At 42.1% G+C, this 24,858-nt stretch overlaps 1 protein-coding gene across 2 annotated transcripts; it reads left to right on the forward strand.

The window, feature by feature from the left end:
• Window positions 1–1,608: 1,608 nt before the first annotated feature.
• Window positions 1,609–24,853, forward strand: LOC311133859 (phospholipid transfer protein-like). Of its 2 annotated transcripts, none has more exons than XM_084167463.1 (16): window positions 1,609–1,696; window positions 10,241–10,367; window positions 14,721–14,820; window positions 15,369–15,497; window positions 15,809–15,964; window positions 16,305–16,368; window positions 16,675–16,738; window positions 16,878–16,969; window positions 17,340–17,516; window positions 17,948–18,007; window positions 18,535–18,699; window positions 19,015–19,082; window positions 19,168–19,210; window positions 23,280–23,343; window positions 23,507–23,583; window positions 23,947–24,853. In XM_084167463.1, the coding sequence occupies exons 2-16, from the start codon at window positions 10,256–10,258 to the stop codon at window positions 24,040–24,042; spliced, it is 1,467 nt and encodes a 488-aa protein (XP_084023589.1). In that variant the 5' UTR covers window positions 1,609–1,696; window positions 10,241–10,255; the 3' UTR covers window positions 24,043–24,853. The 2 variants fall into 2 exon arrangements, with proteins under 2 accessions (XP_084023589.1, XP_084023590.1); XM_084167464.1 differs by lacking the exon at window positions 1,609–1,696 and adding an exon at window positions 5,008–5,226.
• Window positions 24,854–24,858: the final 5 nt, after the last annotated feature.

A 24,858-nucleotide genomic window follows, 5' to 3' on the forward strand; every position in this document is an offset into this window, starting at 1 on the left:
AAACAGCATTCCCATTTTGACAACACATGGCGGGTAAATAATACTTTGAAACACTATCATTACACTACTGCAGATATACTGTATTATGGCAATTTTCAGAAATTACAATGCAAAAATTCACCCATCACATTTTATGCGGTAGTCTACAATTGGTGCAGAAGCCTCACGCCATATACCTCATTTTTAAATATCCTCCCACTTCTCTGAACAGCTCTTTTATGTCAAGATATACATCAAAGAAGTGGGCTGAGCCATCATTGTGGCACAGAGTAGGGAACCACTATGATCTGTGTGGTCCAGAGACTATAATGGCACCATCTTAACGCTGTGAACCAACCCCGCCCCTGCTGCTCCCAATTTTCTCAGTGCATTCCTGCACAGTTCAGGAGTCTGTACAAAAGAACATGTGGCATGGCATAAAAGTTACCTAAATCGACATGACATAGCACAAAACGTACCTAACAATGCACCAGGGCAATAAAACTGATTTTAAAAAAAAGAAAAGAGAGATATGATATAGGCCTACAGTAGCAACCTATTTTGGGAAATTCTCACTTTTTAAAGAGTAGGCTACAATTATAGCCTACCACTGGTTTAGCCCAATCTTTCCAAGGGTTGGTACAAGCTATTTTTAGCATTTCACCTCAGTCAGAAGAATGCCAAGGCTAACCTAGTATTTAATGAACCTCGTGGCATGGAGTACCTCAAATTACCTTTGAATCATCATACTTTGAAAAAGCAAAAAGGGAATTCTAAGAAGAGAACACCCATTTATAATAGAGGTTCTCACACAAATTAAAGGACAGCCTTGCAAAAAAAGTTGTCTACTAAACAGAATCCTCATAGATGTTTCAGGTCATGAACATGAATCATGATTGTATATTTTGCATTCACACTTATTTTTCTCATGTGTATTCTGCAATTGGTATAGTATTTTACATTTTTAAATTTTTTGTCATTTAGCAGACGCTCTTATCCAGAGCGACTTACATTTTTCATACTGGCCCCCCGTGGGAATCGAACCCACAACCCTGGCGTTGCAAGCGCCATACTCTACCAATTGAGCTAAAGGAGGCCTATGAGGCCAGTATGTTGTCTGATAGTGATTCACTACTCAAGCGAAAAATAATTGTCCCTATACAATGTCAATTACTGTACATACATTTGGGTATTGAATGTTCTAGGCAGTTTACCATGATTGAAATCAGTGGTTTGGAGTTTTGAAAAAGATGCCCTGTGTCTGAAAAGTCTTGTATCACATGTTTCTATTACTGTCAAGCCTCCTTTTGGAGTGGCTTTTGACATTGCTCATCGTAATGTTATTTAAAGAAATTACCCACTGGGCACACACAGGTTGAATCAAAGTTGTTTCCACGTCATTTCAACGAAATTACATTGAACCAACGTGGAAAAGGCTACATGTTGAATTGATGTCAGTGTCCAGTGGGTACTGTCATCACAATAGCCACAAGAGTCATGTGACCTATGCAAAGAGAGTCACTCCCCTTTTCCCCCAACTTGCCTATATAGACAAAGGATGAAGAAAGATAGAGAGTTTGTGTGGATTAGAGAAAGAGAGTCACTTCATCCTCCCTCCAGTCACTGAAGCTGAACACAGGAACAACTATTTGAACCGGTGAAACCCTTGGGAGCTGAGTCAACTCATTTGCCACAGAGATATTGCCAATAACACACTGTAAGTATTGCAGTTTATTGTGTAAGCCCATTTGGGGGGAAAGGGGGGATGGGGGTATGAAAATAGATTTTAGATAATGAAAAGTCTGCACAAAGGTGGTAGACAGACCTAGCAGGCTCAGAATTCAATGTCCCCAGGATTTGATGATTTGAGTTGAGAGGACAAGGACTTTTCTTATTTCTTAGTATTGTTGCATTGTCGAGAAGGAACCTGCAAGTAAGCATTTCGTTGGAAGGTGTATCCTGTACATACGACTAATAAAACTTGAAATCTCTCTGTGTCAACTCCACAATGGCACAAGCAAAGGTGAGTGTGGGTTTGACTTTCAGGTACAGTCTACTAACAAAGACTTTAAAGAATTTAATCAAAGTTAGAAACGTATATCCTGCTGAGATTCATTTAGGTAATATGAGATGGAACAGAACACAATGCTGCACTTTTTCCAGACTAGTTTGGATTTGTGTTTTAGGATTTGGGATGACACAACAGAGCGAACTAGCAAGGCTTCACAAAAGTAAAGGGCTACAAACTGGTTGTTACCAGTCAATTCAAACAGTATTAAGTGGATGTTGAAAATACTGTTTATGTACACAGTGGTTAAGCAGTCTGTATTTAAATCCTATGGTTACTGTAATGATGTCTAAGTATGTCTTCTTGCATTGATTCCAACACTGAGATGACAGATGTTTGGTAAAATCTCAATACATTCTTCTGTGTTTCAATTTATTTTATGTGACTATGTAAGTTAAAGCTTAATTGATAAGGACCATTGATCACACCAGTGGAATTGAAGGTGCTGTGTTTGACTAATGATAAAATGCTAACTTTGAGATGGTCCATGGAAGATGTTGAAAGTAGACTGATCATTTGAAAAATAATTAAACGATACCCCGGCCCTAACCAAACACAGCAGTATTGCAGCTCATCTTTGCTCAACAAAAGTAATAATTTGACCAGCAAATTACAAAGCATAAGCCATGAATAACTTTGAAATAGCTATAGGCCTATTTTCCACCAATAAATAATCAGATCTATGCAGAAACAGAGAGCTCCTTTTACATATTCTTTTGGGATAGTCACCTGTTGAAGTGTCCTGGGTGAAGGAATGTTTTTTGAATTTTCAAGTCTCTCAGTCCAGCACCTGATTCCCTTTTTGTTCAAGCTGGGCTGAAGTGCATTTGGGTACACTTTTCCCCCATTGAAATAGGAGCTGGGGCTATGAGTCCTTACAGGGCCGGACCTAGCCTTTTGGGGTCCCTAAGCGAGATTTGGTTGCCCCCCCCCCCCCCCACCTCACTGGCAAAACATTTTAGTGGCCTCTCTTGACAACGGAGATAATTTTAGTTTAAACATTTCCTGCAATTCTTGACATTTTGCCATGGGGAGTAGAGAAGTTTAGCAATTTGATAACATATTCCAGGGCAATTCTACTCATTTAGCCATGGGGTGGAGAGAGAAATGTTTGCCGTTTTAAAGCTAATTTCCTGCAATGCTACACATTTTGCCAATACTTATGCTATGTTAATGATATCTGAATGAGAGTGACTAACAAAATCAAAGGGGGGCCCCTAGAGATCAGTGTTCCCGATCGGTGTGCCCGATCGGTGTTCGGCCATGATTACTACAAAGTTTAGATAGCTGGCTAGACTAACTTACCAATCTAAAAATTGTTAACTGATTGAGTGACTGTCAGTGACTGACATAACAAGAGAAAAACTGCTGATGCACAACCAAATTTTGAAATTGCACCTTGTGTATTCTACTATTCTAACACTCAACAGTAAATTGAGACCCTGAATGAGTTCATTAAAATATATGTTTAATTTTTTTTTGGGGGGGGGCCTAGCGGCCGGGGGCACTAAGCAACCGCTTATGTTGCCTATGCCTGGGGCCGGCCATGCATACACATCCTTATATAGTGGTGCAGCAGGTGCTGAATCAGTCAACTCTGACATGCTCTGCAGAATATCTTATTCAAGTGACGAAACTTGATGCAACACCTCAACACACTGTATAACATCACTAGTTTGCTTTGCTAGTTAGTTGACGGTATCTAGCAAGTTTGTTGTTTAGCTTCGTTTTTTGGGCTGCTCTTTCTTTGGGGGGCTGCTCTTTCTTGGGGGGCTGCTCTTTCTTGGGGGGCTGCTTTTTCTTGGGGGGCTGCTCTTTTTTTGGGGGGCTGTTCTTTCTTTGGGGGGCTGCTCTTTCTTGGGGGGCTGCTCTTTCTTGGGGGGCTGCTCTTGCCTATGTGTGCTGATTACCTGTAACTACATGAGTATGGTTAACTTTAACTAAACACAAAAGGGCATGAATACAGAACCTCTCATGAAGCACGATGTGGGTTGTTGTTTGGGTTAGGGTCTGGCACACACACGCACGCACACACACACACGCACACACACACACGTGCCCTATTCCCAGATCTCTTCACTCAGAGTTCTCTATTGGTCATTGGCCTGGATATGACCGTACACTTGTGTGTATGAACTGGAGTACCAGCACTCTCCTCCATTGCGAAACACTTGTTTCCTGTCAGCCAACATAGTTTATTGGAGGCAGATAACTGGGGGTGGGAGGAGGATATACAATAGATAACATGGTTTCAACACAATAACAGGAATCAGATGTTGGGAAAATAGCCTGTGTCAAACTGACTCTGGAACATGGACCATCTTGCCATCACCATTAATAATTCTCAAGCTTTGGCCACCAGCATTTAACCATTCATAAATGACTCAATGATTAATGCTTTTAAACACTTGGTGGTTTTATGATATGGGTGGTCACTGTTATTGTGAAGAAGACACTGTTTACGATCAGAATCACCTTTAATGCCAACTACATTTACACATACTTAGTGATATGATGCTGCTAGTGATATACAACATTTAGAGACAGAATACAGACAGGAGTTTACACATAGTTTCTCCCCCACACAAGCAACATTTCCTTCTGGGAACCCGCAATCTTTGACCCCTGTACAGATTCTGAGAAAGGGTGAGGAAATTGTAAATTGTCCTTTCAAGGGGAAAGGTCTTTAGGGAGATGAAGTGTTTGTTTAGTTTTTGTCCACTTCGATTGTTGAGAAACCGGTTCCAGCACTCCACACACATGCTGTTTTGAGCATTTGTATGAGGTTAGACTGTAGAGAGCTTAAATGAAATGGGGTTGGCAGCGGGGGTGGGTTGTCCAGCAGTCCCTCCTAAAATCTTATGGGTCAAGGAGCATCCTGCTCTCCTTCAAGCCTTTTAGTTCCTCACTGTGGGGGGTTAGTAGAACTCACCGCTGCCCCTGCGGTTTAACAGGACAAAGAGCTGTGCAGCTCCACACAAACACACACACACACACACACTCTCTTTCGCTCTTTCTGACTCACTTACTTAGCAACCATACATGCTACAGCAGGACAGGGAATCAGACTGCAGTATTTGACTTGCACACTGTGGAGATACCGTAAAGAAGACAAAACATTTAGGGGTTTTCTTTGTTTTTCTCTTTTACTTGGCTTCCACAGACCCTCAATTGTTGAGGTAAGATATTTTGGTGCAGGATTTTGTCAGGGAGGAGAAACGCATCTTTGAATTCTTGCTTGTGATGGCGAGTAAGATGGCTAAGAGCATGAGTGACGTACAAGAAGGAATAACTACATTGACATCTGACTTACTATAAAACATCTGTTAGCAAGGTTGATGATATGAATGTACAGATTAGCTTAAAATAAGATCTGTTATTGTAAATACAAGGAACACAATGAGTGTTATTGTTTGAGAGGACTTTATCACGCAGAGCAGTTCGATAGTGTGTACATTGTCCTAGTACATCTTAACTGCCTATCTTTGTAGAATTTAAGGGGGGACAATGTACATGTTTGTAAGCGACTAATAATCATGTCTGTCCATTTTGTTTTGGATTCTGTGCATTTTCACTGTTGCAGGACAATGGTGAAAGACGAACACTGAGATAGGCAGTGCAAATAGTTTCTCTAAAAGGCATTCATTACCTTTGACTTTAATATGAAATGTTGTTTGAAATGAATACCCATTTATTAGATGATATATACGTTGATGACCTGGATGACTTCTGAGTAATATTGTGTAATTCAGTCTCATGGAATAAAGTGTCAATAAGGTTAATAGGAACTGAATGAATTATGTTATCTCCCTAGTTTCGAAGGAGATTGATGCGACCCTAGAAACCTAGTAACAAACAATAAATTGCTCCTTTTATGACCGAGAGTGACCTATGGGATGTCTAGTATTGAGTCGTTTTACAAGTAAGGAAATACATACTCTGTTTGGGCTCTTTAGGTCCGAGTCTTGAAAATCGTGACTCAAGTCAGACTTGAGTCTGAGTTCTGGACTTGAGTAGTACAGAACTGGCCTGGGTTTCCTAAAAGCATCTTAGCACTAAGATCATCTTAACCCTAGAGTCGATGTCCGCTCCCCCGCGGGAATCTAATTTGAATTTTAAAAAATCCTCATAAAAATCTGTCTGTTTAAGCTACAGATATTTGTTGCATGGGCTGCGTCTCAATCCACCGCATACGCAGATGTCGGCCATTCACATCTGTGGTAAAAGGTGGCAGAGCTACAGCGGTGTTTGTCAGATGATGAGACATCCCAAAAATCGGTCTTCTCACGAAAACGTCCCACAAGCGTCACAAGACTCGCCTGAAGTCGGTACCGCCGATCTGCCAACTTCTGTCTGTAGCATCCGTACAGTTTGGGCTTGGTTGTGTTGCTCTAGGACACCCACAAGCCTCACAGGACTCGTCTGAAGGCAGCCCGGTACCAGTTTAAAAAAGGAATGGAAGCATATAGATGTAGTTTAGTGGCAAAAAAAAAAAAAGTGAAATATGTGTAAAACATTTTTAAACATAATTTCCTGACCTTTCTTATGTCTCTCAGATATAGGACAGACACTTCGAAACAAACTCCCTTTTAGATTTTTGACTAACTGTTTTTCCATGTATGAATCTGTTATTCAGTGCGTTTCTATGGGCTAATAGCGCCAAGGCCAAATTCAATGTTCCATCACAGACAGTACCAGTCAAAAGGTTGGACACACCTACTCTTTCAAGGGCTTTTCTTTATTTTTACTATTTTCTACATTGTAGAATAATAGTGAAGACATCAAAACTACGAAATGACACATATGGAATCATGTAGTAAACAAAAAGGTGTTAAACAAATCAAAATATAAATTTATTTTATATTTGAGATTCTTCAAATAGCCACCCTTTGCCTTGATGACAGCTTTGCACACTCTTGGCATTCTCTCAACCAGCTTAACCTGGAATGCTTTTCCAACACATATGCTGAGCACTTGTTGACTGCTTTTCCTTCACTCTGCGATCCAACTCATCCCAAACCATCTCAATTGGGTTGAGGTCGGGTGATTGTGGAGGCCAGGTCATCTAATGCAGCACTCCATCACTCTCCTTCTTGGTCAAATAGCCCTTGCACAGCCTGGAGGTGTGTTTTGGGTCATTGTCCTGTTGAAAAACAAATGATAGTCCCACTAAGTGCAAACCAGATGGGATGGCGTATCGCTGCAGAATGCTGTGGTAGCCATGCTGGTTAAGTGTGCCTTGAATTCTAAATAAATCACAGACAGTGTCACCAGCAAAGCACCACCACACCATCACACCTCCTCCTCCATACTTCATGGTGGGAACCACACATGCGGAGATCATCCGTTCACCTACTCTGCATTTCACAAAGACACAGCGGTTGGAACCAAAAATCTCACATTTGGACTCATCAGACCAAAGGACAGATTTCCACTGGTCTAATGTCCATTGCTCATGTTTCTTGGCCCAAGCAAGTCTCTTCTTCTTATTGGTGTCCTTTAGTAGTGGTTTCTTTGCAGAAATTCGACCATGAACGCCTGATTCACGCAGTCTCCTCTGAACAGTTGATGTTGAGATGTGTCTGTTACTTGAACTCTGTGAAGCATTTTTATGGGCTGCAATTTCTGAGGCTGGTAATTCAAATGAACTTATCCTCTGCAGCAGAGTTAAATCTGGGTCTTCCTTTCCTGTGGCGGTCCTCATGAGAGCCAGTTTCATCATAGCGCTTGATGGTTTTTGCGACTGCACTTGAAGAAACTTTCAAAGTTCATGTCTTAAAGTAATAATGGACTGTCGTTTCTCTTTGCTTATTTGAGCTGTTCTTGCCATAATATGGACTTGGTCTTTTACCAAATAGGGCTATCTTCTGTATACCACCCCTACAGTGGCTTGCGAAAGTATTCACCCCCCTTGGTATTTTTCCAATTTTGTTGCCTTACAACCTGGAATTAAAATTGATTTTTGGGGGGTTTGTATCATTTGATTTACACAACATGCCTACCACTTTGCAGATGCAAAATATGTTTTATTGTGAAACAAACAAGAAATAAGACAAAAAAACTGAACTTGACCGTGCATAACTTTTCACCCCCCCCCCCCTCTTTAAGTCATACCACAGATTCTCAATTTGATTGAGGTTTTGACTAGGCCATTCCAAGACATTTAAATGTTTTCCCTTAAACCACTCGAATTGTTGCTTTAGCAGTATGCTTAGGGTCATTGTCCTGCTGGAAGGTGAACCTACGTCCCAGTCTCAAATCTCTGGAAGACTGAAACAGGTTTCCCTCAAGAATTTCCCTGTATTTAGCGCCATCCATCATTCCTTCAATTCTGACCAGTTTCCCAGTCCCTGCCGATGAAAAACATCCCCACAGCATGATGCTGCCATCACCATGCTTCAGTGTGGGGATGGTGTTCTCGGGGTGTTGAGAGGTGTTGGGTTTGCGCCAGACATAGTGTTTTCCTTGATGGCCAAAAAGCTCCATTTTAGTCTCATCTGACCAGAGTACCTTCTTCCATATGTTTGGGGAGTCTCCCACATGCCTTATGGCGAACACCAAACATGTTTGCTTATTTTTTTCTTTAAGCAATGGCTTTTTTCTGGCCACTCTTCCATAAAGCGGGCTCCCGAGTAGCGCAGCGGTCTAAGGCACTGCATCGAAGTGCTTGAGGCGTTATTACAGACCCCCTGGTTCGATTCCAGGCTGTATCACAACCGGCCGTGATTGGGAGTCCCATAGGGCGGCGCACAATTGGCCCAGCGTCGTCCGGGTTTGGTCTTAACTGACTTGCCTAGTTAAATAAAGGTAAAAAAATAAATAAATGTTTTTATATAAATAAATAAAAAATAGCCCAGCTCTGTGGAGTGTACGGCTTAAAGTGGTCCTATGAACAGATACTCCAATCTCCGCTGTGGAGCTTTACAGCTCCTTCAGGGTTATCTTTGGTCTCTTTGTTGCCTCTCTGATGAATTCCCTCCTTGCCTGGTCCGTGAGTTTTGGTGGGCGGCCCTCTCTTGGCAGGTTTGTTGTGGTGCCATATTCTTTCCATTTATTAATAATGGATTTAATGGTGCTCCGTGGGATGTTCAAAGTTTCTGATATTTTTTTATAACCCAACCCTGATCTGTACTTCTCCACAACTTTGTCCCTGACCTGTTTGGAGAGCTCCTTGGTCTTCATGGTGTTGCTTGCTTGGTGGTGCCCCTTACTTAGTGGTGTTGCAGACTCTGGGGCCTTTCAAAACAGGTGTATATATACTGAGATCATGTGACAGATCATGTGACACTTAGATTGCACACATGTGGACTTTATTTAACAAATTATGTGACTTCTGAAGGTAATTGGTTGCACCAGATCTTATTTAGGGGCTTCATAGCAAAGGGAGTGAATACATATGCACACACCACTTTTCCGTTATTAATTTTTTAGATTTTTTTTCATTTCACTTCACCAATTTTGACTATTTTGTGTATGTCCATTACATGAAATCCAAATAAAAATCCATTTAAATTACAGGTTGTAATGCAACAAAATAGGAAAAACTTTTGCAAGGCACTGTACCTCGTCACAACACAACTGATTGGCTCAAATGCATTAAGAAGGAAATAAATTACACAAATTAACTTTTAACAAGGCACACCTGTTAATTGAAATATATTCCAGGTGATTACCTCATTAAGCTGGTTGAGAGAATGCCAAGAGTGTGCAAAGCTGTCATCAAGGCAAAGGGTGGCTATTTGAAGAATCTCAAATATAAAATATATTTTGATTTGTTTAACACTTTTTTGGTTACTACATGATTCCATATGTGTTATTTCATAGTTGTGATGTCTTCACTATTACTCTACAATGCGGAAAATAGTCAAAATAAAGAAAAACCATGGAATGAGTAGGTCTCCAAACTTTTGACTGGTACTGTACCTAAAGGGGTCCTAAAATTCTAAACCAAATAGCTAAATGATCCATGGTATGACCATCTTAAAACAATTCCATATGTTAGCTTAGTAGAACCCCACCCCACCCCCGGCTTAGACGCTACGGTGTTAATTTTTAATCCATTTGATTTCAATTTAATTATCTTAGTGCTACGATGCTTTTGGGAAACCCAGCAATAGTATTTAGTGTTTGAGCTTTGAGGTGGCTGGATCCTTTCCCACTCTCTCTTTGTCTGTCTGTTTTGACCCCCTGCAGGTTGAGTGAGTCGTGATGGCTTCCTGCAGTGTGTCTATCTACTTCCTATTACCACTCATCGCTGCCATGTCAGCAGCAGAGCCGCCAGGCTGCAGGATCCGGATCACCAACAGAGGCCTCGAAATGTGTAAGGAATTCACAACAAAAACACTCAGTGCCATCAGAAAGTATTCATGCCCCTTGACTTATTCCACATTTTGTTGTGTTACAGCCTGAATTCAAAATTGATTGAATTAATTGTTCGCAAATGTATTGAAAATGAAATACAGAAATATTTCATTTACATAAGTATTCACACCCCTGAGTCAATACATGTTAGAATGATCTTTGGCAGCGATTACAGCTGTGAGTCTTTCTGGGTAAGAGCTTTGCACACCTGGATTGTGCAACATTTGCGCATTATTCTTTTGATTCAAGTTGGTTGATGATCATTGCTAGACAGCCATTTTCAAGTCTTGCCATAGATTTTCAAGCCGATTTAAGTCAAAACCGTAACTCGGCCACTCAGGAACATTCACTGTCTTCTTGGTAAGCAACTCCAGTGTAGATTTGGCCTTGTGTTTTAGGTTATTGTCCTGCTGAAAGGTGAATTTGTCACCCAGTGTCTATTGGAAAGCAGACTGATCCAGGTTTTCCTCTAGGATTTTGCCTGTGCTTAGCTCTATTCTGTTTCTTTTTATCCTAAAAAACTCCCTAGTCCTTGCCTAAGACAAGCATACCCATAACATGATGTAGCCACCCACATGCTTGAAAATATGAAGCGTAGGACCGGATCACCGAGGTGGGACCCGGACCCTTCATTGATAAGTCTGGGAAGAGAGGCAAGCGGTGTTTAACCAAGGCAGACACAGGCGGCGGGGGGATACCCAAAGAACCTGGTCGCCCTCTCTCTTACTGCCTAAACCGAGTGAGGCTTGTTGTGACAGAAGTACCTCCAAGTGGGACTTCCAATCGGGGTACGTCACTGATTGCCGGAGCCCCCGAACCCAGAGTAGACGGGGCTTCAGGCAAACCTTGGCTCATAAACACAGTTGTGTCAACCCAAAGTTCCATAGTGTGCACGAGTGTCCAAAGTGTTGCGTCTCCCACATGTGGCTTCAATGAAAAGTGTCCCTTCTCCACATTCAGACACATGGTGGTCGTGAGTGGTGGAAAGGGAAAAATAACCAATCTCTCCCTTCCACAAGGTGGCGTCCCATCCCATCAGATGGAACTTGACGGGAGGTTCGCTGTCTGCTCCAACCAATGGTGCGCATGCGCAGTATTGCTCTGGATCAAGCAAACATTCTTTTCCAGCGCTGAGTGCTAGTCGCTCACCTCTCTCACAGCCTAAACCATTGGCTCCGGGTGTCCTCGTCAGGCCTACGGGCCCTGGCCCAGGGGTGAGATCCTCTGTTATTGTCAGGGGGCTCCCATGGTTTCAGTAGTACCCCACAGGGAGGTCACGACAGACGCATTCGCCCCGAGGGTGCGGTGCACTGTAAGATGGCAGAGCACACTGCATATCAATTACCTGGAGCTCCTAACGGTGTATCTGGTGCTCAGGCACTTCCTCCCGCCTTTGTCGGGCCGGCTTGTGCTGGTCAGAACCGGCAATATTTATGGTGGTGGTGCCATACATCAACAGACGGTGAGGGACTCAGTCTCTCTCCCTCCTAACCTTGGTTCTCCCCATTGCTGTGGAGCAGCGCTCACATGTTCTCGCTTCCTGCGACGCACGTCCCTGGTTGCCTCAACTCGGGCGCAGATCTTCTGGCCAGGTGGGCCCCTCTCTCTTAGGAGTGGTGGGTACACCCCTGGGTGGTCTCCCAGATATATGAAATGTTCGGCAGGGCCGACGTAGATCTTTGCTCATCGCAAGGAAGCACTCTTTGTTGAATGTTTCTCTCGATGAGGGACCCGAACACTTCATTGGGAACTGACGCACTGGAGCACCATTGGTCTCGGACCCTCCTTTACGCATTTCCCCCCATTGTCCACATCGACGGGGCTGTAGTGGAGCAGGTCGAGAGCTTTAAGTTCCTCGGTGTCCACCTCACTAAGGACATATCATGGTCATAACACAGCCACCCACTCAGGAGGCTGAAAAGATTTGGCATGGGACCTCAGATCCTCAAAAAAGTTATACAGCTGCAACACTAAGTACATCTTGACTGGCTGCACCACCTCTTGGTATGGCAACTGCTAGTCATCCGACCGCAAGGCGCTACAGAGGGTAGTGCGTACGGCCCAGTACATCACTGGGGCCGAGCTCCCTGCCATCCAGAACTTCTATACAAGGCGGTGTCAGAGGAAGCACCTCAAAATTGTCAAAGACTCCAGCCACCCAAGTCATAGACTGTTCTCTCTGCTACCGCATGGCAAGCGGTACCGGAACGCCCAGTCTGGGACCAAAAGGCTCCTGAACAGCTTCTACTCCCAAGCCATAAGATTTGTTAAATAGTTAACCAAATAGCTACCTGGACTATGTGCAATGACCCTTTTTACACTAACTTTTCTGACTCATCACATACGCTGCTGCTACTGTTTATTATCTGTCACTTTATTCCTAGTTATATATACATATCTACCTCAACTACTGCACATCGACTCGGTACTGGTACCCCATGTATATAGGCAAGTTATCGTTAATCATTGTGTATTTATTATTACTTTTATCATTATGTGTTTTACTTTTCTATTATTTCTCTATTTTCTTTTTTGGTTCACGGAGATAATTTGCCTTTTAGGCGGTGACCTGTGACAACTCCCGTTGTGCAGGGACCTGTTGTCCCAGGCGCACGGGCAGGTTTGGAACGCAAAGCCGGAGATTTAGTTTCTATCGGCCTGGCCCCTAAGAGGGCCAATCTGACGGCTAGAGCTAGAGGGTTACCTCCGAACGTTATTGCTACTATTCAGTCTGCAAGGGCTCCCTCCACGGGGGGCTGTATGCGTATTTAGTGGCAGGGGTTGGAGCTCTGGTGCCAAGATAAAGGGCTGGTTCCTTTTCAGTGCTATGTGAGGGACATCCTTATGTTCCTGTATGAGCTTTTCGAGCAAGGGCGGCCATTCTCCACACTAAAAGTGTACATGGCGGCTATTTCAGCATGTCATGTGGGAATTGATGGTGCCACTCCCCTGGCGGTGCGGTTCCTAAAAGGGTGTGCGCCGGCTCAGACCGGTCTCTAAACCTATTGTGCCCACTTGTGATTTAGCTTTGGTTTTGGATGCTTTGTGAGGCCCCTTTTTGAACCACAGGAGGCTGTGGATCTGCGTATCCTCTCCTACAACACCTCCTTGCTCGTGCTTTTGGCTTTGGATATGCGTGTTGGGGACCTCCACGCATTATCTGTACACCCTTCCTGTACTCAGTTCACCCCGGGCAACTCTAAGGTGACATTGCATCCAAATGCGTCCTTCCTTTTTCTAGGGGTTGATAATTTTTATGTTGTGGCAAATAAAGTCTAACATTTTAAAGTGGAAATCACTAACTTTAGAAGCCTTTATAAACCTTAATACACTACAAGGTTACGTTTCCTGCTGTGCAGGAAAATCCTTAGCAACAAACAAATTAAGATCCTACATCTCTATACGCATGTACATTGAGGGACCCGGGATATCCAGTTATGTGACCTGATTTTTGTCTGTTTTGCTAATCCAGCTCAAGGCAGGGCAGCATCTCCCGCAGGATTGTAGAGGCTATCTCCCTGTCGTATAGCAGCTAGCGGTGTATGCGCCGACTTCATTTGTGCTGCGTTGAGTTGGGCATCAACACACACTGTTGTGTGGTTTTATTGCTTGGATGTCACTGCTACCAGTGTAGCCCACAGTGTGCTTACAGCTGGGACAGAGGAAAATCACTAGGCAGCGCACCATGTGCAATACCCAGGTCAGGTCTGGGTGGTCTGCCATGGGGCGTTTTATTTAATATCCGTTGGGGTAGGCTTGGGTGGGATTCCATTTCCCCATAGTATGTTATACCGAAGTTGACTGACTGAAAGGGAACGTAACGTTATGACTATAACTACTGTTCTCTGGAGGAGGGAAACAAGGTACAGCTCCTGTTTGGCCCCACACAGCCCGTTCCTGGGCTCGGTGAAGTGCGGTATTCAATTGAAGGAATGAATCTGAGCCTCACTCTTATCACCTGTGGAAGACGGAGCTTCCAACGAGGCGCAGATTTCATTGGCTTTGTCAGGCGCGATTTTGGTTCCTTCAGCGAACAGTAGCTATAGTCATAACGTTACGTTTTCAACAGTCTCCAATGGTCTCCAACAGTACTCAATGTTCCTGGAAAGTCTTCAATGGTCAGTCTTGACCAAAGGAAGACATCACCTCCACTGCATTGCCACTATCAGGATTTTGCTCTACTTTAGCCTCTATTACCCAAACAATGCACCTTAATCCACTTAGATCCTCTTAGTTGTGTGGGCTGTCTTCGTAAGGCATTGGCTAGGTAGCTTTAGACTCTAAACTTAACTATTTCAAACCTGCCTTTCAGTGAAGTACGAGACCCAGAAGTTTGTGGTGGAGGAACTGAGCAACATCACCATGCCAGAGATGAAGGGCAATGAGGGTCGCTTCCAGTACACCATCAATGAGTAAGCCCTGGGCTGGGATCCATCCACCTTATCGATCCAATGTTGCTGCCGCTATGTTCCAATGGTTCCAGATCCTTTGATATCTGTGCCTATCAATGAACTGTGGGTAGTGTCTGTCTGGATAGATTTTCCAAGAACCTGGATTTCTAGAAGATGACCTATAAAGCTCAGCAACTGAATACTCCCTTTCAAAAGATAAAGACCAGATGGCTTCACTCACCACATGAAGTGAAAAAGAAAGGTGTGCAAAGTGATCTGTCTGGTCTACGAGGCTAGAACTTCTTCATCTTCTGTAAGAGAAAGTCCAGTAGCCAAGCTGACTTTATGGGTCATCTTCTAGAAATCCGGGTTCTTGGAAAATCAACACCAGTAGACAGCATTGCTACCCACTCACTGTTTCTGCTTTGGCCAACTTCAACCAACTGGCAACCAGGCTACAAGATTGCGGCTACTAAAAGGGAACTTCTGGTGAATTTCATGTGAATTTCTAGTGACTTTCTAGTATCAGCCCAAGCACTGATCCAAGTGTCTTCCTTCCTGTGGTTCAGGGTGAAAATAACTGAGTTGAACCTGACCTACGCTGACCTGGCCTTCCAGCCTGGTCTGGGTCTGCTCTTCGAGGTGCAGAACTCCTCCATCGCCCTCAGTTTCCAGAGACGCGTCCTATACTGGTTCTTGTAAGTCTTTCTCTCTATCCTCTATGGTCTCTCTAGTGCATTTGACAAGAAAATAATGGGTTTGTATGCAAAATAATGCCTGTGGTGAAATACTCACAATAGTATATTGTATAGCCTTGAGGAGTTCAGTCATACAGAGGTAGGCTAGATTGATGACTCATCTCCTTTGAAGTCAAACTTCAGAGATAATCGATGTCCAAGAATAGTTTCTTGGAAGTGCTTACCTTTTGATGCTACTTAATGTGGTTGAGATGATGACGTTGATGAGGATGATGATGATCTGAGAAGGTTTCTTCTTCATGGTCTTGTAGCTATGACACCGGAGCCATCAACGCCTCTGCAGAAGGCGTGAACATCCACACTGTCCTGCACATGACCAAAGATGAGTTGGGCCGTCTCAAGATCTCCAACATCACCTGTGATGCCTCCATCGCCAAAATGAAAATGAAGTTCACTGGCACCTTGGGGTAAATCCTGTTGAGAGTTTTTTGTTGTATGCTTGAGCTGCTTTCTTGATCAGTGGCCATATGTATCAAGCATCTTAGAGTAGGAGTACTGATCTAGGATCAGGTTCTCCCTGTCTATAATAATTGTATTCATTATGATCTAAAAGGCAGAGAACCTAAACTTGCGTGCAATGTGGAGCTATTAGTCGGTCTTGAATCAAGAGAGACTAATTGCAGTGATGTAGGCTAGTAGCAGTATTTTTCAGCTAGTGATTTTTTTGACATGAGTGGGTGTAATCAGAGCCATGTATTTAGATATACGTCTCTGGGTGTAATTCAACTCTGCTTTACTCCTTTGCAGGAGGGTGTATGACTTCCTGGCGACGTTCTTGACCACAGGAATGCGCTTCCTTCTGAACCAACAGGTTCTGACAGATCAGTTGATTTCATTCTAGAATGCTGGTTTACGACGACATGTCAACACCTACGACTAAATCCTCATTGGTTGAGCTGGCAAATCAGCTGTTTACTGAGCATGAATATGTATGATGACTGTCACGCCCACACTGTTCTGTTCAGAGTGAATATGGCAAATAGGGGTAGACATAAAAGCTGAATTATTATTTTTGGAAGAAAATGTATTTACCTCATCTTGTAATGAATTATAGGTCATATTTAATTGAAATGTGGAGCACTGGACTGTTACTTTAACATGTCTGCTGTTTTCATAGATCTGCCCTGCCATGAACCATGCTGGTTTGGTTTTAATCAACTCATTGTTGGAGACAATTCCAGGTAAGATAGTACAGTGGTTCATTGGCAAATGCCTTGAGAGATTGGTTATAAACATAACTAACATTTTTAAAAATAGTTTAAAATAACTTTTGCACGCAGAAAGAAAATGGTGTGCTTGTTTTGATTTCAACCCATCCAGTGCGAACTGAAGTGGACAAGTATGTGGGGATCGACTACTCTCTCCTAAGTGACCCAGTGGTGACTTCAAGGAGTCTTGACATGGATTTCAGGGTGAGTGAGATAGTCGATCGATAGCTAGCTATGCATTAGTTTCATGCATCATGGCCATATCATGTGTATATTATGTAGGTATGTTTTGGGTATTAAACCCTTTATTGGAGGGGTACCCAAGGACTTCATAACACACTCAAAACCACACATTATGCATTCATAAGCAGTACATATGACCGTGAGTTGATATTTTCGTTATGTCACAGTAATGTCACTGATACTGCAACAATTATCAACATGTGGTTGTTGACATAATTGAACTGCTTATGAATGTGTTATGAAGCCCTTATGTAGGTACCCCTCAAATAAAATGTAATCTATTTTTGCATCTCTCTCTCCCTCTCTCTCACCCCCCCCCCCCCCCCCACAGGGCATGTTCTTTGAGCTCGGGAACGAGAGCAACACCTTGGTCAACTATGCCGTCAACCCAATCGTGAGAGAGTACGACCGCATGGTGTACCTGGGTCTGTCCGAGTACTTCTTTGACAGCGGGTTGTACTCCTATTATAAAGCCGGCATATTCCAAATGAATATCGCCAACGAGCGCGTAAGTATGAGACCAGAGTCCCCCGTTATGTCTTGCAACCCTATTCCCTCCCCTGCATTTTAGCCTACACATTACTTAAGTTATTCTTAGCTCCAAGGTGTAAATTATTCCATATTGGCATATTGGCCTAAGAACTGGTGTCTGCTTCAGAGGTCGTGCCAGACATGTTGACACAGATTTTAATACGCAGTTGAGTCATCATTGGTACAGCACCTCTTTACATAATAAGGTGATCTGCCGCAAACCCAATCATTAAGCAAAAAAAAATACAAAATCTGTATAGAAAAAAGGGAGTCTGCATAGATGGAATTTCTGAGTGTTTCTTTTTTTTTTTTTTACAGCATACCAGTATTGTTCTGGTAGTAATATGACATGAATATAGTAATTTCAAATACATCCAATTGAATGCCTGTTGAATACTATGTTCTCAGATGCCAAAGGATCTGGAGCTGCTCCTCAGGACGACCTATTTTGGCACCCTTATGATGATGGTGAGGATATACACTACCAGTCAGAAGTTTGGACATACCTACTCATTCAAGGGTTTTTCTTTATTTTTACATTGTAGAATAATAGTGAAGACATCAAAACTATGAAATAACACATATCATGATGTAACCAAAAAAGTCTTAAACAAATCAAAATATATTTTATATTTGAGGTCTGAGCAAGGCCCCCCCCCCCCCAAACTGCCCCCCAAATAATAATAATTAAAACAATTATTATTATTTTTAGTGGGGAAACAGCTAACTTCCTACAATTCTACTCATTTTGCCATGGGGCAAAGAGAAACATTTGCAGTTTTATAGCTGATCTCATGCTATTCTACACATTTTGCCATGATGCTAAGGGGAAAATGCAGCTGTTTTAAAGCTAGTTTCCTGCAATTCTACACACATTATAATGCCATGGGGCAGAGGGAACAATTCACAGTTTTATAGCTAATCTCATGCTATTCTACACATTATGTTACACACGCGTGCACGTTTGTGTCTGCGTGCATGTGTGTGTATCTCAGAACCCAGCCCTGGTGGAGTACCCTATCTCCCTGCAACTGGAGTTGAACTCAGCCCCCAAGACTACCATCAAGACCTCCGGGGCCACTGTGGCCGTCACCGCCATCGTCACAGTGATGGTGCTACCGCCCGGCACGGCGCCTGTTCAGCTCAGCAGCATGACCATGGTGAGGTTTTGTCTTCTCATGTTGTTCATTTGTCAGTTACTGATATTTCTCAAAAAATAAGAAAGGAAAAAACTCCATTAGAATGGTTGATAATTAGACTAAGGATTAGTTCTGTAGGAACGGAAGGATACATATTGTTTCAAATGCATCCTTCCTTCCTCCGTTCGTTGAGGTAATCACTGATATGTAAGTGAGTGGATAGACTCATTTCACCAGTCTTAGCCTGTCAGATTAGTGATTTCCTCAAGAAAAGCAGGGAGGAAGGAAGGGTGAAGACCAACGCACTGATAAAGCTTCTCTTTCTGTTCCTTGCAGGAGGCCAAATTCAATGCCAAGGTGTCCATGAAGGGCAAGAGACTGGCTGTCCATGCAGACTTGAGGAGGTAAGCATGCGTATTCACACGCACGCACGCCATATCTCTGTAGCATCACAGGCAAATTCAGAAAGTATTCTGTTTTTATCGACAGGTTTAAAATCTTCTCCAACCAGTCTGCTTTGGAATCACTGGCGGTAAGATTCTGTGCGCCTCTCTCTCTCTCTCTCTCTCTCTCTCTCTCTCTCTCTCTCTCTCTCTCTCTCTCATATATACTGTATAGTGCCTTCAGAAAGTATTCCACATTTTGTTGTGTTACAGCCTGAATTTAAAATAGATACAAATTTTGATTTTTTTTGTCACTGGCCTACACACAATACCCCTGGCGGGTAGGAGCGTTGGGCCAGTAACCGAAAGGTTGCTGGATCGTATCCACGAGCTGACAAGGTAAAACTCTGTCATTCTGCCCCTGAACAAGGCAGTTAATCCACTGTTCCCCGGGCACCGATGACGTGGATGTCGATTAAGGCAGCCCCCCAGCACCTCTCTGATTCAGAGGGATTGGGTTAAATGCAGAAGACACATTTCAGTTGAATGCATTCAGTTGTACAACTGACTAGGTATCCCCCTTTCCCCATAATGTAAAAGTGGAATTATGTTTTTCGCCATTTTTACAAATTTATTTTAAATGACAAGCTAAAATGTCTTCAGTCAATAAGTATTCAACCCCTTTGTTATGGCAAGCCTGAGAAAGTTCAGGAGTAAAATGTGCTTAACAAATCACTTAATAAGTTGCATGGACTCACTCTGTGCAATAATAGTGTTTACATGATTTTTGAATGACTACCTCATCTCTGTACCCCACACATACAATTATCTGTAAGGTCGAGCAGTGAATTTCAACCACATAGACCAGGGAGGTTTTCCAATGCCTCGCAAAGAAGGGCACCTATTGGTAGATTGGTAAAAATGTAAAAGCAGACATTGAATATCCCTTTGAGCATGGTGAAGTTATTAATAACACTTTGGATTGTGTATCAATACACCCAGTCACTACAAAGATACAGGCCTCCTCCCTAAATCAGTTGCCGGAGAGGAAGGAAACTGCTCAGGGATTTCACCATGAGGCCAATGGTGACTTTAAAACAGTTACAGAGTTTAATGGCTGTGATAGGAGAAAACAGAGGATGGATCAACAACATTGTAGTTACTCCACAATACTAACCTAATTGACAGAGTGAAAAGAAGGAAGCCTGTACAGAATACAAATATTCCAAAACATGCATCCTGTTTGCAACAAGGCACTAAAGTAATACTGCAAAAACTTTGGCAAAGCAATTAACTTTTTGTCCTGAATACAAAGTGTTATGTTTGGGGCAAATCCAATACATCACATTACTGAGTACCACTCTCACGCTCCATATTTTCAAGCATAGTGGTGGCTGCATCATGTTATGGGTATGCTTGTAATCGGTAACATTACATTTACGCCATTTAGTGGACGCTCTTATCCAGAGCGACATACAGGAGCAATTAGGGTTAAGTGCCTTGCTCAAGGGCACATCGGCAGACTGTTCACCCTGTCAGTGACTCGAACCAGCAACCTTTCAGTTACTGGCCCAATGCTCTTAACCAGTAGGCTACCTGCCATCTGGGAGATGAATTCACCTTTCAGCAGGACAATAACCTAAAACACAAGGCCAAATCTACACTGGAGTTGCTTATCAAGAAGACAGTGAATGTTCCTGAGTGGCCAAGTGACAGTTTTGATTTAAATCTACTTGAAGATCTATGGCAAGACCTGAAAATGGTTGTCTAGCAATGATCAACAACCAATTTTACAGAGCTTGAAGAATTTTGAAAAGAATAATGCGCAAATGTTAAACAATCCAGATGTGGAAAGCTCTTAGAGACTTACCCAGAAAGCCTTACAGCTGTAATCACTGCCAAAGGTGCTTCTACAAAGTATTGACACAGGGGTGTGAATACTAATGTCAATGAGATATTTCTGTGTTTCATTTTCAATAAATGTGCTAAAATATCTAAAAACATGTTTTCACTTTGTCATTATGGGGTATTGTGTATAGATGGTTAAGAGAAAAAATATATTTAATCCATTTTGAATTTAGGCTGTAACACAACAAAATGTGGAATAAGTCAAGGGGAGTTCACTACTGCTTTAACCAATAAAACAACACCTATTTCCACAGAGAAAAGTAAAGAAGCATAAAGGGATTTTTTAAGAAATTAATTCAGAGAACATGGCTTGATAATGCAATTTTATTTTGTTTCTGTCTAGAATCAAAATGTATATATTTTGACAGGCATTTCCATGTCGTTTGGATTTACTTGGGGATGCCTTTGAAGCTCTCCTATGGCAGGGGTGTCAAACTCATTTTTGCCCCAGGGGCCGCATTCGGTCTTCAGCGAGGTCCAGAGGGCCGCACTGGAAATTGGTTATATTTCCTCGACGTCAACATTTTCTAAAAATAGTCCTGTATTTATCGTTTTTGACATTTTCGATGCTGCTTGACTATCAAGCTTTCATTTAGGTGATTATTAGCGAGCTGGACACAGTCAAGAAACTGTATGGATGTAGGTCCGTTATAATTTCTACACAGTTTCGATTTGGTTTTACCCATTTTAAAGTATATTTAAAGTTAGGTTCCCCCTCCCCTAAAAAAGTATTGTTGCTCAAACCACCCGCGGCCCAGATTGGACCCCTCGTGGGCCGCATCTGGCCTGCAGAACGTATGTTTGACACCCCTGTTCTATGGCATATAGGCCTACCCTTAAGGTGGTTCTGAGGAAAGAACACATTTTCAGGGAACAATGAGGAATTAAACTCTTTGTAGGAATAATCCAACTCAGAAATCGCCCTTTGGACATCTGGGCAGCAGTCATAATCAGCTGAAAAAAGGCCTTCCGGCAAGCCAAGGTCTGCTATCTCTTATCGTGACATGACTTACTTTAATGTATGATTGTTATTTATCGAATCACCTAACTATGTTTAATTGTCACTCAATTAAATTAATCATGTAACAATTAACTCATTAGGAATTTGGTGCACCACGGAAGAAGTTGTTTAACGAGTTACCATCTCCCGAATTAAACTCTTAGAAGATATATGTTATATATCGATAACAGTCACTTATTAAATAATTACCTCTTATCAGTCCCATTCTGAACGTCGCATAATCCTTGAACCTGCAAGAACCCTAACCTTATTGATGAATCAGCGATTCACAAATTGGCTTGATTATTTATTTACTAACTAACTAAATAATAACACAATACAAACACACCCACACCTAGGTTATTGATTACTAACTTAATACAATGAAAACAGGTCCCTAGGGGACTGGACTAGCATTAGCATGAATGCTTGGGTAGTGGGGGGGTCAGAGTGGAAGGGAGAGACAGATTCAAACTATCGTGGTTACTTTGGAAACTATGTATTTACGTGTAGCTGTTCTCGATAGTTAAGTTGATGATGTAGGACTCTGGTTTGCCCACCAGAGATCCCAATGTCCTTGGAAGAGTTTCAAGTCGTAGTGCTGGTTAGAATGAATACTTCAGATGTACCAGCGGTTGTCTGAGAGGGATTGTCCTCTATCTCATGTCTTTAGTGAAAGTTCTCTAGACGACTATACATGCCAGCTGCAGACTGAGATGATAAGGTCTTGTCTTCTTCTTCACCTCGTGTAGAGGTTGAGAGTTTCATAGTTTCTCCATTTCAAACGTGTGGACTAACGTCTCACGTTTTCTGGTCTTTCTGGTCTAACCATTTTGTAACGTGTAGCTTCAGCTTCACGCTTCTTGGGCTTATACCGTAGTATGCTTGGTCTTCCTTTTGTAACGTTTAGCTCACGCTTCACGTCTGCTGGTCTTGTAGATTGTCAACCATTTTAAGCCGTGGGCTTCCTGGTCTGGTAGAAATTCAACCATTTGCAACGTTTAGCTCACGCTTCACGTCTGCTGGTCTTCCTTTGGTAATGGAGTTGTAGTTTTAAACCATTTTGTAACGTTTAGCTCACGCTTCACGTCTGCCGGTCTGAGGTGAATTTCGGCTTTTTATGCACTCGGGGTAAAAGGGGCATTCCATCATGTTTGTGCTCATCTGGGCGTGGCCACTGACTGAGAACAAATCAATATGGAAAACAATAATCTCATCTAGAATGCTAAAATCACATTGTTATCTTCACAAAAGTATTATTATACTTAATCGTTCATTTTATACAACAATTAGATGTTCTGTCTCTTTAGCTTATTCCCCTACAAGGCCCTCTGAAGACCATGCTGCAGATCTCAGTAGTACCCATCATCAACAGTAAGTATCATTTTATAGCAGATCAGTTTAACCCCACAATACATCATCAATATACATAAATCAGGTAATTCAGGTAACAAAACCATAACCCCGTGTAATTCGTTATAAGACTGTTGACTTTAAACATTATATCTTTAATCTTTCATCCGTGATTCAATTTCAGACTGGACCAAGAGAGGTGTCTCGATCCCTCTTGCAGATGGTTTGGACTTCATAGAGGAAGTGGTGGAGTATCATAATGTAAGTCTCAAGGCTTCTGTTATGCAAGAACACCACATTCAATATAGTTCTATCAAATTGTGGCTGGTTCAATATTATCTGAAAGTAGAAATTATCATGAATAATTTTTTACAATCGTAGCCACCTACATCATCAACTTGACACCTCGGCCAATCACCAGAGCACGACGTCGTGGAACGTTCAGTTAGAAATAGGATATATTGTTTAGAACAAACCTCTCTGACATGTAGAATAAAGAATCACGTTGGCTCTATTCATAACATTTCACATCTGGAATGTTCCACAATGTTTGGCTTCTGAATGTGGCCCTGTTGATGTACAGCAGCCAATCAGCTTCTCCACCCTTGACCTTTCACCCTTCAGGGTTACCTCATCATCGGGGCAAACCTACATTTCAGCAAGGGCCTGAGGGAGATGATCGAAAGGAAAATCCAGGCTGATGCCGAGAACACCATCTAAAGAGGATTCTCCACCTGCAATAGCCAAGGATATACATCTTAGATTATAGATAACACTCCATCCAATCCTGCGTTTCAATGTCACTTCCCTGTTGAACATGTAGTGGACTTTACTGTAAGGATTCCAAACCACGCAGATCCTAAATATTTTTACAGCTCCAAGATAATACACTAGGCTACCATGTGTCCAATTTCTGAGATACAAATTGGACAATTAAAATCATGCTTATGTATTACGATCGCCATAATAATACCGCAACTTAAGTATATTTTATCCAGTTGCCATTTTGAGAAGTGCTTTAAAATATACTTTTATACTGTTGCCTATTTTTGATAGTGTATAGAGAAATCAACAAGGTTGACTTATATAGATTCAAATTGAAATTCTTGCCTCAGAATGGCACATGTGACTGCACTACTCAGAACAATACTTGACCTCTGTAATAATTGCCCATCGTCATGTCAATGCTCATTGTAATTTCATAGGAATTAATTGTGCAGCTCTGAACCATCCATTTAAAATGACGTTTAACTGTACAATATTCTCAACTTTAAAATAATTTCAAAATGTTTCTACAAACAAAACTACCTTCCTTTACCATTAGCCACAGAAGAGCTAGCTGGTAGGAAATACTGCATAAAAAAATGTAATGTTGAGTGAATGTAAAAAACAAAACCCCTTTGTAAATATGGCTTTATACCTGCAATCGGAGTATTCAATAATCAACATACTTTCCTTACATGTGTAACTACATTCAGTATGACAGTGTTTAATAAATCAGTCGACAATTAATAAAATGACAAAACAACAATTTTC

Source organism: Coregonus lavaretus, assembly GCF_964263955.1.
Source record: "Coregonus lavaretus genome assembly, chromosome: 8".
Lineage (NCBI taxonomy): Eukaryota > Metazoa > Chordata > Actinopteri > Salmoniformes > Salmonidae > Coregonus > Coregonus lavaretus.

What these genes read in the sequence shown, in the direction of transcription:
- LOC311133859 (XM_084167463.1), top strand. Translation starts at nt 10,256, where the DNA reads ATGGCTTCCTGCAGTGTGTCTATCTACTTCCTATTACCACTCATCGCT. An exon ending in AGCTCAGCAGCATGACCATG is followed by an intron (nt 18,700 to 19,014) that starts GTGAGGTTTTGT and finishes TGTTCCTTGCAG; the next exon opens with GAGGCCAAATTCAATGCCAA. An exon ending in AGTAGTACCCATCATCAACA is followed by an intron (nt 23,344 to 23,506) that starts GTAAGTATCATT and finishes ATTCAATTTCAG; the next exon opens with ACTGGACCAAGAGAGGTGTC.